At 37.1% G+C, this 16,715-nt stretch overlaps 4 protein-coding genes across 10 annotated transcripts in view; 3 read left to right on the plus strand and 1 right to left on the minus strand.

Moving 5' to 3' along the window:
- Positions 1-16,715, plus strand: part of LOC127837785 (uncharacterized) — a 605,533-nt gene that overhangs the window by 116,542 nt on the left and 472,276 nt on the right. The gene's annotated exons all lie outside the window — the stretch shown is intronic.
- LOC127837806 (solute carrier family 49 member 4 homolog) overlaps positions 1-16,715 on the minus strand; it is a 583,680-nt gene that overhangs the window by 81,986 nt on the left and 484,979 nt on the right. The window lies entirely within an intron of this gene.
- The window catches only part of LOC127837799 (G-protein-signaling modulator 2-like), a 616,832-nt gene that overhangs the window by 61,582 nt on the left and 538,535 nt on the right, over positions 1-16,715 (plus strand). The gene's annotated exons all lie outside the window — the stretch shown is intronic.
- Positions 2,044-16,309, plus strand: LOC127837804 (disintegrin and metalloproteinase domain-containing protein 12-like). 2 transcript variants are annotated; one of them, XM_052365200.1, is made up of 14 exons: positions 2,044-2,193; positions 2,343-2,424; positions 2,958-3,125; positions 3,763-3,902; positions 4,554-4,692; positions 5,010-5,082; positions 6,484-6,574; positions 8,335-8,417; positions 11,712-11,824; positions 12,126-12,277; positions 13,518-13,643; positions 13,865-14,023; positions 14,336-14,442; positions 16,214-16,309. In XM_052365200.1, the coding sequence occupies exons 1-9, from the start codon at positions 2,146-2,148 to the stop codon at positions 11,722-11,724; spliced, it is 837 nt and encodes a 278-aa protein (XP_052221160.1). In that variant the 5' UTR covers positions 2,044-2,145; the 3' UTR covers positions 11,725-11,824; positions 12,126-12,277; positions 13,518-13,643; positions 13,865-14,023; positions 14,336-14,442; positions 16,214-16,309. The 2 variants fall into 2 exon arrangements, with proteins under 2 accessions (XP_052221160.1, XP_052221161.1); XM_052365201.1 differs by lacking the exons at positions 12,126-12,277; positions 13,518-13,643; positions 13,865-14,023; positions 14,336-14,442; positions 16,214-16,309 and having other exon boundaries at positions 6,484-6,614; positions 11,712-11,763.

A 16,715-nucleotide genomic window follows, 5' to 3' on the forward strand; every position in this document is an offset into this window, starting at 1 on the left:
ATCAAGATGCTAGTTTCTCACCTGTTTGTTTTAAATCAAAATAACCATTATCTGTGTTTCGTTATTTCGTCCCGCGATTTATTTGCATTATGTTCAGCAGTTATATACATGATTCAAAAATTCATTTGGGTCTGAATGGCTTATTTATGCATTTCACACATTAACATTACTTAAGATTAAAAGGCAACGTAAGGAACAAACAAACAAACGAAATAACCTTTCTAAGTGGACTAATATTTATTTTCTCAAAACAGCAGTCTTAAATAATGTATATTCATTTAAGTATAATCGAGAGAGAATACATTCACTTTTTGCGATTATGATATATTACCTAACTTTGAACCTGTTTATAATAAAGTCGTCTTCTAAGCAAGCATCGGGTAGTCCAAACTGCTTCAGGCATTCCGAATCGCAATAATTTGTATGTTGTATGTTGTATGTATGTTGTCTCATCAACCTTATAATAGTATAACATAAAGTGGCGTCACTTTTAAATTGCGTCTTTTTCGACAACATGTGTGCTTCTCAGTCTAAAACGTGGGACGTTAAAGGGGCCTTTTCACAGATTTTGGCAGATATTGAAGTCTGTCGTTAAATAGTTTATATCGATAAAGCATCCAAAACTTAGACCACTCGGCAATCCGTGCTTATACAAGTAATGATGTATTTTATACTTTATATACTCAATCCACGTAGTTTCACAAAATATAACAACAACAACAGAACTCTCAAAATTATTCAATCGTTTCGCATTGCAACGCTTTATAAGTTTAAGGTTTTTAAATCATCAAAAGATGCAAATAATTGATATTTTAGAGCATGGTTAATGTTCAGTATTACAACATGTTTCCTAACAAATATCATAGTTACAACAAAAATGTGAGAATCTTTTTTCTTTAAATTTTGTCAATGTACCAAAACATGAAATAACCCCTTTAATCTTTTTTTTTCCGAATTTGACATTATGTCAGCTGTGTTTAAAAACACTTTGGCCTAAGTGCAAGCAAATGTGTTGACTTTGTTGAAAAATGAGATCGGTGCAACAGATATAAATTGCAAACAATCATATTTTAACCATAAATCATGCGGCTTTTTGTGCAAATTAAGCTTATCAAATTAAAAACATTATTTTTCTTTCATAAGCCTGTCTAAAGACGTCGAGGCGCGATTTAACCCGGATTTCGGTGTATAGTGTGACAAATCAAATGTTATCGCAGCCAGAAAATAAACTGCTATCTAATCGCCAGGTTGTCCGTCATTATACTGATAAATTGTACACTTTTTAATTGATGCATTACGATACTGCGCCCTATACGAATGTTGGTTCCATGTGGACCATAATACAGCCCAAATACTGCCATGGCCCAGATTCAAATGCGGGCTGTTGGAACAGTTGGTTGTTCGAATTAAAGGCACTGCATTTACTATGTATCAAACGTATCCAATAACACTGCAGCGTTTATGTGGAAACGAAATAAGTTTTATTTGTTATTAAATAACGTTCATCATAGTTGGGGTTGCATCTTAGCGTCAGGTTGAATCGAAGAGTCACATTAATCATAGCGTCGGGCTGTATGCAAGTTTCGGGTTGCTCGTAGAGTCACGTTAGTCTTAGCATCGGGTTGAATGGAAGATTCGGGTTAAATCGAAAAGTCACATTAATCGAAACGTCGGGTTGAATGGAAGAGTCGGGTTGATCGTAGAGTAACGTTTATAGTAACGTCGGGTTTGATGGTTGTGTCAGATTGATTCGCAAAGACACGTTATCGTTGCAATGTAGCGTGTAATCCGTCCGTAATTTAATGTGTTAGTCTGTTTTGGTCCCATATCTTTGTGTTCGTTTTGTTCTGTTACCGTAAGTTTCAATGTTCATCAATAACTTGTATGTTCTACCTGTGGATAAGCCCCTTTAACATGATTTTGTCAATTGGGAATCGGGATAATGACAGACCACGGAACGCTATAAAGTTAACGCTCAACCTTTCAGTCGAAACATAAAACGTATAGTTATGTGCATAGCGTTTCGTATGCAAAACAGTTTTATCGTTAGTGGTGCAGTGATTAAGCTGTTTTAAGAATACATGTACACAAAGTGAAACCTTTAACTCCTTAACCAACTTTTGGTGGACTTATGTGGGGAAAGCCATGATGTCTATTTTGATGTCTTGTTTGGTCACTTTCTCGTCGTTACGGGTATCAATTGTTTCAGTTTGTTCAATTTATTTCAATAGGTCTTTCTTAAAAAGATATTTACAAATTGTCGATATTTTTAATTGCTATATTTTCTTTCATGCATTAATATGTTTTTTAAAGATCCATATCTTTATCCTATATAATTCCAGCTGTATACAGTAGCGGACACAATACCTGTGTTAGACACTCTGGAGAGAATTGCCATCTTTGGGACGGATGCCTCCACTGACTGTATGTAAAATAAATGTGTGTTGTTGATGTATTATGTTTCTGCTACAGCGTTTTGTGTCTTAATTGTGTTTACAGAAATTGATTTGAATCTTATATTTATTAACATACTTCATTAACCGCGCGCATTCCTATTTTCTTTTTTGATAAATTCCATCCTCTTAAATTTAAATATTTTATTTGTTTATTCTCAACTACTGAACACAGATTTTTTGTTTCAAATAATTTGTTTTTCAAACACTTAATTTCAAATGTGTATATTATTGATACCAAATGCACTTTAAAAAATGGTCATTTATAACGAAACCCTATATTTACAATACACATAACCTGTAAATAAAAACAGAAGTGATTTGGTAATAACTCTTTATTTCCCATAACGAATTACTCAGCACCCCGCCCCATACAGTTGCAATCCCGTCGATGCATCTGCTGATAGATGTTTCACGTTTTCAGTTCCGGTTGTTTTGCGTTATTATATAACTCATATAACATTATTACTGATCTGCATGTGAATATATTGTTCACGTTCTCAGTGCCGGAATACCAGTCGGTTGTCGTGCATCTCTTAAACGGAACGGAACATTCCGACGTCGACGTCAAGCAATTCCGGAAGCGGCCGCCAACACTGCAGTACCGATTGTCGTTCGGCAACGAAACGTTCACGATCAATCTGCGAAAGAATACGAACATGATTTCATCGGGTAATATATATGAATCGGACTCTTGGAAAACGGAACTTAATGCATGCGCGTAAAGTGTCGTCCCTGATTAGCCTGTGCTGTTCGTACAGGCTAATTATTGATGACTCTTTCCGCCTAGACTAGATGTTTGTTTGAAAGTAACTATTTAAATCAATTTAATCCATCAAAGCGGAAAGTACCTTCCCTAAAGAGACTCTGCGGACTGCACAAGCTAATCTGTGACAACACTTTACGCACATGCATTAAGACCCGATTTCTTAAAGCGCGGCTAAATTATGAATAGCTCCATAACATTGGCATGGCCGATTTTTCATATTAAACCTCAATCTCTGATAAAGCTGAATAATCTGTGTGTAGTCTGGACATGGTATGTTCTGTTTCCTTTCGCAGGCTGCATCATTCGGCACGTGAACGTATGTGCGTAAAATGTCGTTCCATATAAGCATGTCCAGTCCGCACAGGCTTATCAGGGACGACACGTTCCGCCTTAACTGGATTTTGTCTACTATAAATGAACAATTCCATAAAAGCGGAAAGTGCCGTCACCGCGAGGAATGCACAGGCTAATCTGGGATGACACTTTACCCACGTGCATTAAGCCCAGTTTTTCCAGAACGGGGCTAAAATGTATTTGCAGGCTGCATCATCCGTCAAGTGAATGGAAGCGGCCACTCAACGGTGAGCCCCTGCATGGAGCATGACGTCACGTGCTACTACACCGAAACTACCAGCGCCCACAACGACTCCTGGGTGGCGGCCAGCGTCTGTGGAGGGCTGGTAAGGCCGTGTGGGTCGATGACATAGGGAGCTTGTTTCATTGATTTAAGGTCATAATGAAGTAGCAGATAAAGCGTCCCTCTTTGATGTCCCAGTTTAAACCACATTTCATGAGCGATCTTAAGATATTTCGAAAGAAACCACGTACTTGTTCTTCCCAAGATAAAGATTCGGAAAACATTTGACCTTCATTAAACTGAGCTAGAATCCAATAAGTTGAAACTGATTTCAGTGCAAGAATTGTTAACTTTAAGGGAGTGGGCGTAAATCAAATACATGTACTAGTTAAAATATAGTGATATTGTCCTCTTATTTGATGTTTTTGTTGCGATATCGATCACTTTTAAAGAAATGTGATTAATAATCGATTAAAAAAAATCATTGAGGTTAAAGAAGTTTAACAATCCTACGGATATAGAAAATGAATATAATAAAAAATCAAATTATTTATAATTCATTTGTTAACAGAAGCGAATCTTATTTCTTGTGAAAAGATTTTGAACAGAAAATATTGTTTCTTCACAAAAAAGGATGCTCAGTTTTTGCAACACGAATCACCCTCTTTGAAAATTTATTTTAAGGTCAAAAGAAACCATAAAAAACATGATTGTATTCCAATATTGAAATAAAAAAATGATGTTCTCTTGACAGAAAGGGTTGCTCAGTTTCGGCAACACGAGCCTGTTTATCTACCCCATGAAGCGGACGTCGGATCAGACGTCAACGTCAGCGTCGCCCAATCACCTGATCTACCGGTACCAGGGAGACAAGCACGTGTGCAAGACGGAAGGTAGGACTACGCACACTTAACATATTACACTGTCCATTCAAATATCGTTGAAAAGAAAATGTCGGCGGTCTTTATTTAGTGGTGACTTAATACTACAGTAAATACGCACGTTAATCACGGTTTTCATATGTATGACTCTCGTTTTTGATTGTTTTTGCTGATTGAAAATCGAAGTTTAGCGATCACAATTCGCTATTATATTATATGAAATCTTTCTTGTTGAAAAGGTAAAACTCGTTGATGTAATAATATTTTAATAATGAAATATAGAGAACATAATACGTTCCTCAGCTTTGATCGGTGTTTGCCGTTTGCAGACGACGTTACCGACATACTCTATCCCACTTCTCAAGCACAAGGGAGGCACCAGGTCAACGAAATGAAAACCAGGTGAGATCACAGGGCTTATGTTTCGATTAAGTTCAGACCTTGGTGTGTCAGCTGTATCCCTTGTATACATTTAGCAGTGCTCTGTGAAAAGGGGGATTAATTCATGTGCGAAATGTGTCGTACCAGATTAGCATATGCAGTATGCACAGGCTAATCAGAGAAGACACTTTCCGCTTTATGGTATTTTTCGTTTACAGATAGTCTCTTCTTAATAAAAATCCAGTTTAGGGTGAAAGTGTTGCCCTTGATTAGCCTGTGCGGACTGCACAGTTTAATATGGGGCGACACATTACGCACATGCATTAAACCCCCTTTTCACAAATCGCGGATCATATATTTATAGTATACTAAGTATTTTTCATAAAAGTCACTGTGCGAGAGGCCTATGAATGTTTGTACCATGAAAGATGCTGTATTTCTTTTTTTTTTTCCAAATCTAACACACCAAAAATAGATCATTTTAGGCGTGTATCAGTAATACCAGTCGACGAAGAAGCGGCATATTATTGAATTAAAACAATCATCAAACGCAATTCAGCCAGTGTGAAACATATGACATACTTGTAGACACTTGACGGCAGTGTGTTCGACAAATTTTATTAAATTTAACATCACACAATGCATGGTTGACGATACCCTGAAATAACAGCAGCGTTCATAATTCCTAAGACAACACACACTTTGGCTCAGTTACAAATACAGGACTAGGTGTGAAACTGTCGCTTCATTTAAATAGCTGTATGTGGAATACAATAGATCTCAATGAGTGTTATAAACAAAGCAAAACTACAGTTTGTACAGCCTAATTATAACATTAGGTCCTCTAAATATCTTGCAAGAGACCGATTGCAAAGCTGTATGACGAAATACACCAAACACTAGACACAACACTACAGCACGAAAACACACATATATAATTATTCTTACAGAATATCCCTAGTAGAGCTATACTGCATGAATGCTGAAACCTTGTCTTCTATGTTCTGTCTTATATAATGTCCTCTTGTGTGGTGATTATCTCTATGTATAATCACTAATTCATCATGTCTGACTGACAGCGTTACTAAACTACTAACGTAATCAACACTTCATTGCAACGAAGATTACCCATACAAGTTACAGTTTTCTATTTTTATTACTTGTAACTAGAATGAAATGTTATTGTACCGCTATGAAGCATGTACATCTTTTTGATTGTTTTTTTATGTTTTGGCTTTTTTAATAGGTTAATAAACCTGACACCTCAGTCAAACCTTGAAGTTATAGTTTGTGTATTTTCTATTGATAACAACTATTTGTTTCTTTAACAATAAGTGTGTACGTTGCCAGTTGTCGGTACATTGCCAGTTGTTTGTACATTGTCAGTTGTATGCTGTGATCACGTGCCCTGTCACCATACAGGTTCATAGAGGCGGGAATCGTGGTCGACCCTGTCATGGCGAGATTCCACAACGACACCATTCTCCAGTACGTCTTCACTGGCTTTAACATCGTAAGTGATTGAACAGTACGTCTTCACTGGCTTTAACATCGTAAGTGATTGAACAGTACGTCTTCACTGGCTTTAACATCGTTAGTGATTGAACAGTACGTCTTCACTGGCTTTAACATCGTAAGTGATTGAACAGTACGTCTTCATTAGCATAACATTGTACGTAATCGAACAGTACGTCTTCACTGGCTTTAACATCGTAAGTGATTGAACAGTACGTCTCCACTGGCTTTAACATCGTAGGTGATTGAACAGTACGTCTTCACTGGCTTTAACAGCGTAAGTGATTGAACAGTACGTCTTCACTGGCTTTAACATCGTAAGTGATTGAACAGTACGTCTTCACTGGTTTTAACATCGTTAGTGATTGGAAATTATATTGGTTGTTTGAACGGCTAGTCAAAATTAAATAAAAAATGTGAAAATTCGGGTTTTTCGGGTCAGTGTTTAAATACGTTTATACAAAAAAGACAACTGCATTTTATAACGCGTTTCATTAAACGCCATCTGCAGTTAATGTATGTTAGATATAGTATAATTAATCAAATATTGACTAAAATACTGAAACATATATTTATTTATTTATTATTCATTTAGTATAGACCAAATTGTGAAAATTGGGTTTAATACATATGCATAATGTTTCGTCCCAGATAAGCCGTTGCTGTCCGAAGCCGAAATAAATGTTCGTCAAGAACAGTCTTCCGTTAAACGAAATATAAAATAAAAGCGAACAGTGTCGTCCCTGACACTTAGCAATGCATTTAACCGCCACCCCCCCTTTCGCATAGCACGGCCCGACTATAAGTTTTGTAAAGAACTAAGATAATTCTTTTAACATTATTTACATGAGAGAACGATACAAACCACAGAAACAACTACATATTTTCAGCATCTCATAAAGTTTTTCTTACTTTAATGTGAAGGCAAATTAAGAACTTAGCAAGATTTGCTTTAAATGCAGATTCAAGTTTAAGTCGATTTAGATTTTTAAGACAAGTTCCGTTTCAGAAATTCGCCATGTTATTTTCAAACATATGTTTACCAGTTTCAGCAAACCAAGCATTAACTTACATTCGTTTAATGCGTGCATTTTCTAAATTTGGAAATGAAAGCGACTCTTACAAAAGCTTGAGAATACACTATGACACCACATATTTAATCCAACTACAAATAAACTAAGCGTTTTCTCTTTCATGAAAAAGCGACACGAGCAGGTTTCGTAGGCAAACCTTTGTACCGGATCCGCGAGTAATTTTTTTCCATTTTTCGACCCGCGAAACCGTTTAATTTTAGTACCAATTGTGGTTATAGCTTTAGTGGTCTCTGTAAGTTCGTTGACATTTTGTTCTTTTTCAAAGCAATGTCGTTTTCTTATTGATGATAAATAATCGTAAATAGTTTTTAATTAAGATGTTAGTACGAATCTAAGTATAACTGTCGTTTCCAGAACGAGTTTCGCATAAATTCGTTTAATGTATGTCCGCCTTCCTCTTACGAGACACGTTAGTAGCAGTTGTGGATTGCAATGTTATGATACATAAATCGATATAGTAACGTTGATATAATATTTTTAACTTGTCAAATACTTGTTTGTGTTCAAATGAGTTAAAGATGTGTTTTCCATAAATTTAATATCTTGAAAATTTCATAGTTTTGTAAGCGAGTGTTAAGTGAACATGTATGGAATTATATAAACGAGTCTTTAAAATGTTTTTATGAGATCTTACATCGCTTGTACATTTTATTATTTGTTTCAGGCGTCGAAGTTGTTCGCAGACCGGTCCATTGGCACCTTGATGAAACTCTATTGTCAGAGATCATTGTGTTCAACTCGTCCAATGTAAGTAACTTTGTTATGGAGGCCCGTTAAAGCCAAGGATGTTGCTTAAAATTGTTAGGTCAGAGACAATTGTGATCGTCCAATATACATTGTAGGTCAATGTTGTATGGTGTACCATAAAATACATTATCGTTTATCAAACTCGTGATGTCCACGATCGTTGAGTTCAACTCGTCCAATACATGTGACTGAGGTACGGTGTCCGTTTCATGATACCGTTGTTTCTATAAAAGTCGCATATGAAACAAGAGGGCCTTCTTGTCCCTTAAGTGCTCACCTTTTATCAAGAAACGCCAATTGCCGAAGACTTCACTTGATGACCTATGTTAAACCAACTAGACGCAGATTCGAACTTGTACTATATATATTTCTAAAATAAGAACTGTGTTGTTGTTTTTTTCAACAATATTGATTTCCACATGTCACTTTTATATTTGTTACAAAGTTTTGCTTTAGATTTAAGGCGCTTAAACAATATTCTGATACACGAAGGACCCATAATTTAAGTACGGCTAGATATCGTCAAGATTTAAAATCTTACCAAGTTTTATTAAGTTAAACTCATAAATGTGCTTTAAAGAGTGTTAACGCATTTTGAAGAGCTTACCAAGTGACCATAGTGTTAAAACATGTGATCTATATTCAAAATTGGCTAAATATTGTTAAGAAAAATAGAGAATATTATGTGAGTTTTGGACAACGATCAAGTTAATCATGCGAGGCTTAGAACCATGTTAGCGCGAGGCTTGCCGACGAAACTCACATACTATTCTATTTATCCTATTTTATCCTAGTACCAGATGACAATCGATAGTATTACAACGATCGTATAAAATTTAGCTTGATTCTATCACTATTTTTAGAACAGATTTGTTTGGGTTTTTTTAATTGGAGAATATGTTTGTGTCAATTACGGAAAGATAAAATCGTCACAAAATGCGATATTTTATGATTATTAGACAAGCTTCGCGCTAACATGATTCGAAGCATCGCATGATAAACTTTATCTAATTCAAAACTCACATAATATTCTATATATTTCTTCTCCTCTTTCATTAATAAATATCAAACATCGCATTTTCTGACGATGTTTTTTACGTAGTTGACAAAAACGTATTCTTCATGTTTTGGTAAAACCCATTTCTTATCTAAATATAGCGATAGTATAGAGCTCAAGTTTATACGATCGTTCTTATACTATCGATAATCTGGTAATATGATACAAATGCTTACATATTTTCATCAAGACTGAGTCATTAATATGGCGTCTAGTGTTAACAAGTTTGTCAAAGTTTCAATTTGTGACCTGGATGTCGGAAACGCGTAGAGAGTTTTGTAATTTGCCTTTTGTTATATACGTATTGCCAAGATAAACATTTTTACCAAGTATCATCAATGTTGAGCAAAACATGTGAGCTTTTTATTGGGCACGAGATAAAACTTGACGATATAAATCTGAGCCGTGCTCTGTGAAAAAGGGGTTTAATTTAAGTGCGCAAAGTGTCGTTCCTGATTAGCATGTGCAGTCCTTACAGGCTAATCAGAAACGACACTTTCCACCTTAACCGGAGTTTTGCTAAGAAGAGAATTTCTGTAAACGAAAAATACCATAAAAGCGGAAATGTCGTCCTAATTATCCTGTGCGGACTGCACATGCTAATCTGGGATGACACTTTCGCACATGCATTAAACGTCTTTTTCAGAGAGCACAGCTAATTTCTTCATCCAATTTAAGCCCGTGGCCTAGCTTTTGGACAAAATGACACAGATACACACTCGGTCTTGGTCCTGTCAAAATTGATTTTTTTATCAAGATTGATCAATAAATGTGGCGTATGGAGTGTTTACCAAGTTTTTTTTACCAAGGTTGATCAATACATTTGGCGTATGGATTGTTAAACAGCTTTTTGACCAGGATTGAACAATGAATGTGGCGTATGGAGTGTTTACCAAGTTTTTGACCAAGGTTTATCAATTAATGTGGCGTATGGAGTGTTAAACAACTTTTTGACCAGGATTGAAAAATGAATGTGGCGTAAGGAGTGTTTACCAAGTTTTTGACCAATGTTGATCAATAAATGTGGCGTATGGAGTGTTTTACCAAGTTTTGACCAAGATTTAAAATAAATGTGGCGTATGGAGTGAGTTCACCAATGTTTTGACCAAATTTTTCAATAAATGTGGCGTATAGAGTGTTTACCAATTTTTTGACCAAGATTGATCAATGAATGTGGCGTATGGAGTGTTTACCAACTTTTTACCAAGATTGATCAATAAATGTGGTATGGAGTGTTCACCAATTTTTTGACAAATATTGATCAATAAATATAGCGTATGAAGTTATAATCAACTTTTTGACCAAGATTGATAAATATTGTCGCGTGTGTAGCATTAACTTACTTGCTATGAAAACTGTTCCAAATCGAACTTGGCATAGATATTGTCAAATTAACAACCGGAAATATTTTCATTCTGTTTGAGCAACAAATGGGGCTTCTCGTGCGGTAACGAAGTAAACTGAAACTCGTACCCCGGACACCGCATAACGCACGAAGAAAGACGGACGGACATATACTGAACACAATAGCTCACCTTTAACACGTTGTGCATAAATTAGTTAACATATACGATTTTGCGACGTTTTAATCGCCGTGGGTGTTTTACTTTTGCGGTGCAAAACTACAATGGTATTCATTCAATGTGATTGCTCATGGCTATTCACAGAAAGTGTGTAAGATGCTATTAATAGAATTATGAATTTACGGAATGTATTTGCAGGGTTTGACGTGAGTGACACAACTTACGCTGAGAAGGTGTTTTAACATACTAATTTTCGAATGTATGACTTGAAAGCTATTCACAGACTGTGTTTGCAGGGGTTAGGTGTTAGTGACACAGCTTTCGCTGAAAAGACAGAGAACCTGCTATTTATAGAATGTATGACGTCGCAGCTATTCACAGAATGTGTCTGCTGTGTTATTTATAGAATGTATGATGTAATAGCAAATTCACACGATGCTTTGCAGGTGTTGGTCGTGAGTGACACGCCGGACGGTGTGATGAAAAATAAATGTGTATGTGATGCTATTTATAGAATATATGACGTCGCAGCTATTCACATAATGTGTCTGATGTGCCATTCATAGAATGTATGATGTCATAGCAAATTCACACGATGTTTTGCAGGTGTTGGCCGTGAGTGACACACCGGACGCTGAGAAGGACAAATACATGTGTATGTGATCTATTAATAGAATGTATGACGTACCAGCTACTTATATAATGTATTTGCAGGGGTTTGATGTGAGTGACACAGTGGACGCTGAGAAGACAATGAATAGTTTCTGTGAGTGGCAGAGCAAGCATCACACGCTGAACACAACTGACGTTACCATCCTTTTAACACGGTTTGGATATTTTCTTTAGTCTCCCTATTTACGTTTGTCAAGGCCTTGGTGTAACTAATTAATATTTTTTGAGTGTAGAAATTAACTAAAATTAAACGTAATAGATTTTACGTACTTTAAATGAAAAGAAAACTTTTTAGAACGCGAAGTCCTTAGTTGGTTTCCGTTGTGCAGGGAATAGAAGATGTGTGTCCAATATAAAATTGTGTTTAGATCTGCATGAACATACCATAATACACCCCCCGCCCCTACACTAAACAAATAACGAGTGCATACGTCAATCTTTTATTCCCAAATTTAGAAATGATATTGAATATGGCGCCAATGACAACGGGAAGTCCACCATTGGTCTTGCGTTCCCCTTTGGTGCGTGTAAGATACGAGATAAGTGTGCCGTCGTGGAAGATACTGGCCCCGTATTCGGCCTCACCTGGCGCATGAAATAGGCCACCTGTAAGTGCAGCACACGTAGTGGAGCTATGTCACGTGGTACAAAGTCTTACAGACACAGTCGAGTGATATGTTTTTTCTTGATCGCGAAATGCACTCTTGGATTTTCTCATCGTGTCATTTGCATTGCATGTAGCATGGAGACATTGGTATCCATTTATTGAATTTCGATGAAAAAACGTAAATATCGAAGGGTAAATTTGGCTATTAAACATAATATACGGACAGTTACTTCGTCACCCATCACGCAATCTTAACATAATTTACCGCAGGGATTCACAATAATACTAACTACTATACTACTACTACTAGACGACACGATACGACGACTACGACGACGACTACGACGACGACGACGACGACGAGACGACGACGACGACGACGACGACGAAGACGACGACGACACGACGACGACGACGACGACGAGACGACGACGACACGACACGACGACGACGAGACGACGACGACGACTACGACTGACGACGACAGGACGACGACGACGAGAGACGACGACGACTAGACGACGAGACGACGAAAAAGAGGACTACGACGAAGACGACGACTACTACGACGACGACTAACACGCAACGACGACGACGACAACGACGGAGAACGACGACGACGACGAGACGACGACGACGACTACTACTACTGACACAACGAAAGACTACTACGACGACTACTACGACTACTACTACTACGACGACTAGACTACTACGACGAAGACGACTACGACTACGACGACGACGAAGAGACGACGACTACTACGACTACGACGACGACGACGACGAAGACGACGACGACGACGACGACTACGACGAACTACTTACTACTACGACGACGAGACGACGATACGACTACTTAACTACAGACTACTACAAAACAACAACAACTACTACCGACTACGACGACTACTACTACTACTAGACTACTTCTACTACTCTCTACGGCTACACTACTACTACTACTACGGCTACTACTGCTATTATAATAATAATAGAATAATTATATTATTAAAATAATAATATAATAATAATAATATTAATAAAAATAATGATAATAATGATGATAATAATAATAATAATAATATTAATTATAATAATAATAACACTAATACTTATACTAAAGCAATAATTGAAATTGGAACACGAAGCACAGTTCACAACATTCCACTAAACGCTGGACAAGAAGTGCGTTCTGCTTTCTGCTCAAAACAAACGAATATATTTGTTACATCGCAGAGTATCGGCATGAGCCATGACAACACAACACAACACTGTCCTCTCGCCCTCATGTCCGCGTACGGCAATTCTGGAGTGGACGCCTTTCGGTGGTCCAATTGCAGCGCCAAGGACCTCAACAACAACAGGTAGGTATTATGTTTAACAGTGACCGACTAAATCCACATTCTGCGTCCGTCTGTTTTACTGATAAAGCACTGAGTATATCCGTCCGTTGAGCAGATACAATATTGAGTTTACCCCTTTGTACTGCAGATTCCTTTGTGTGTGTGACTTCCTTTGGTATTGATAGGAACAATCTGACATTCTGTGTATTACTGGAATACTTTTACTTCCCTCTAACTTGTAGGTTCAATCTTGGGTGCCTTGAAAACGCTCCAGTGAGTGGAGACGTTGACATTACGCAACTGCATGGCTCCCAGCTCGCCTCTCTGCCTCTACCCGGCATAGTGTACACAGCGGACGATCAGTGCCGTCTTATGCTTGGTGACACGCCTACTTCGTCTTCGTAGGTCTATGATTGACCTTATGTCAAGTCTTGATTGACATGAGTGTTGCTTACCATCAGGAATCTATGACATTTCTGTACAACTGTATACTTTACAAAAGCCTTGTTCCACGATTTACTACATTTTATTTTAAAAATCATCCTTAACTATGCAGCGTTTCCGTATCGGACGACAACCATTGACTTTTAATTTTACAATGAAAATAATAGACACGTATTAAGCTTCGGAAATTATAAGTTTCAAAAAGATCGATGCAATTCTATGTGTTGTAGATGCTAAACTTTGGTCCGCTTTTTTAATGCCTTTCGCAGAACCCAGGACATGACCCCTGCAAAGAGATCGCTGCCACACCGATAAAGGCAACAACTATTACTCCCAGCCTCTGATGGACGGGACGGACTGCAACAACACCCGAACGGTAATACTTTCAACACGATTCTTAATCTTAATGTCAACTTCTTTCCCTGTTATAGTCTATAACTTCATAGTATTTGTGTCATCATCGCCCTGTTTTTTATCGCATCATTGGTTTGATAAGCCCCCAATGATAAAACTTTGCTTTTTTCAGATTTGTCCAAAAAAAGCTATTCCACGCATAACAATGTTTTCATTTATCTATTTGTCTGACCATATTACATTTTTCGTGTGGGCAAATTCGCTCAGTCCATTTTCGTTTTAAAAAAAGATATCATTTTGTGAAATTGCTGTGGTTATTAGGATTAAAAGGTAATTCAAAATTCATGTACACGATGTGAGTATTTGCTCGGGACAATACATGGCGAAAGATCGTTGTTACGTAATTGTTTTATAAAAAAAAGATGTGTCAGGAACGACCCTGCTGATCTTCATGGGTTCGTTAATAACCACTAAGTTGCATTTATATTCAAAGCCGGAAATCATCAAAGTTAATATTTTAATATTCATTGTTTTCACTTATGTCTCGATCATAGCTAGGTGATTACCGGTATTACACACTAAAACTTATAGAGATGAAATGGCATTATTGCACATGCAAACAAACACCAAATTAAAAGACTATTTATAACTAAAGTGACACATGGTTACTTCCAGGAAAAGTATGTAGATTAAGTGTGGGACAAAAGTGTCCATTTTACATGACACGTACGTCTGCTAAAATAGTCGTACATGTTCTCATACATTCACATCTTGTAATGTTTATTCACTTACGTTCCGGTATATCAACGTGATAAACTTCAGAGGTTAGAGAGAGAAGAGAATGAAGAAGTTGTCATTGCTACCTATGAACACACCAACTATGACTTTCAAGGACATTAGCGGCATGTTCTTGCACGGCTGCATGAACCAAAAATATGCATAATACGGAAAACAAAGATATAGGGCATTTTTATTTATTTTTATTGATTTTGCAATTGTAAAACGAAACGATACTTAACCTTATGATATTAAATAGCGATGACGTAAGTCGCCGATTTTTCTGAGCTGCATTTCTTCCATATACATTTTAACGAGATTTTACAATCTGAGCCCGTCTCGCAGAATTTAAACGTCCCACACGAAGATGCGTCTTTGTGAAGCAGCTTGTAGAAGAAGATGCTGTTTGCACTCTATTTGCCCATCAACATGATCAACAGTTAACTAAAAAAATGTTGATATTAATTTAAATTGGTGAAGCCACTCGACAAGTATCGTTTATAAAGGTGTTGGCCGATAAAAAAAGTGTAGATGAATTGTCGTTCTGTCGGCTTTTGCCTCGTTTCGCATCTAGATTTTAAGATGGTATTGAATATTTTAGATTAATAAGTTCTTTCACCAACTTTCAGTTAAAACGTATTCAGACTCTTACATTTGGACATATCGACAAAAGTACAGTAAGTTCTTCTAAAAGGAATTATATCTTTGTGGTTGCTTTGATTTCTGATTTCGACAGTAACTGTAATACACTGTTTAAATAAGGGATTAAATATGCAATGCGCTAGTGAATTTTTATATATTATTTGCTGTAAAATGTATTTTTGTTTGAATAAGACACAATCTCGTTTGACAACTTGTCAACTGTGTTGAAGCAGTATATCTGGTTATAATTAATCTTAACAAAGATCTCTGCTTGACATTTGACATTCTAGTATACGGTACACAACATATTGTTACATGAGAGCTACACAGCTATGTCTCTAAATAAAATATACCGGAAGTACCGTTGTATCCAGTGGTGCATGCGCGGCCAGTCAGTTGCGATGAACACTTCGCTTCAGACAGACCATTATCCCAGGGGGATGGAGCCCATGGGTGAGCGCAACGTGCAGTCGCACATGGGGGGAGGCGTTTTGATGCAGAAAAGGACGTGCACGGACCCAAAGTGAGACACAATTGATCATTGTTGGCTCTCAAGTACATATAGTACTAAAGCGCCTCTTTAGTATACTACAATTTACCCCGTGCACGCAAATACTCCGGCATACTTTTTAGTTTTACTTTCCGCAATCGGGTTTTTTGTAGTTGAATTAGAGTAAACCGGGTGGGTACTTTAAATATTACCTGAACCGACAATTACTTATCGAGCGTCCGTAAATCAACTCCACTTTCCTGTGTAAAGATACCCATCCTTAGTAGTTCAACAAACGTAAGTTCACATACGTATGGCCATTAACTGACAACTGCAAGAAGCGAATGACTGCAAAAATAATCCGTGTCCAATATCAACACAATAGT

The sequence above is a fragment of the Dreissena polymorpha genome, chromosome 7, assembly GCF_020536995.1.
Source record: "Dreissena polymorpha isolate Duluth1 chromosome 7, UMN_Dpol_1.0, whole genome shotgun sequence".
Taxonomy (NCBI): Eukaryota; Metazoa; Mollusca; class Bivalvia; order Myida; family Dreissenidae; genus Dreissena; species Dreissena polymorpha.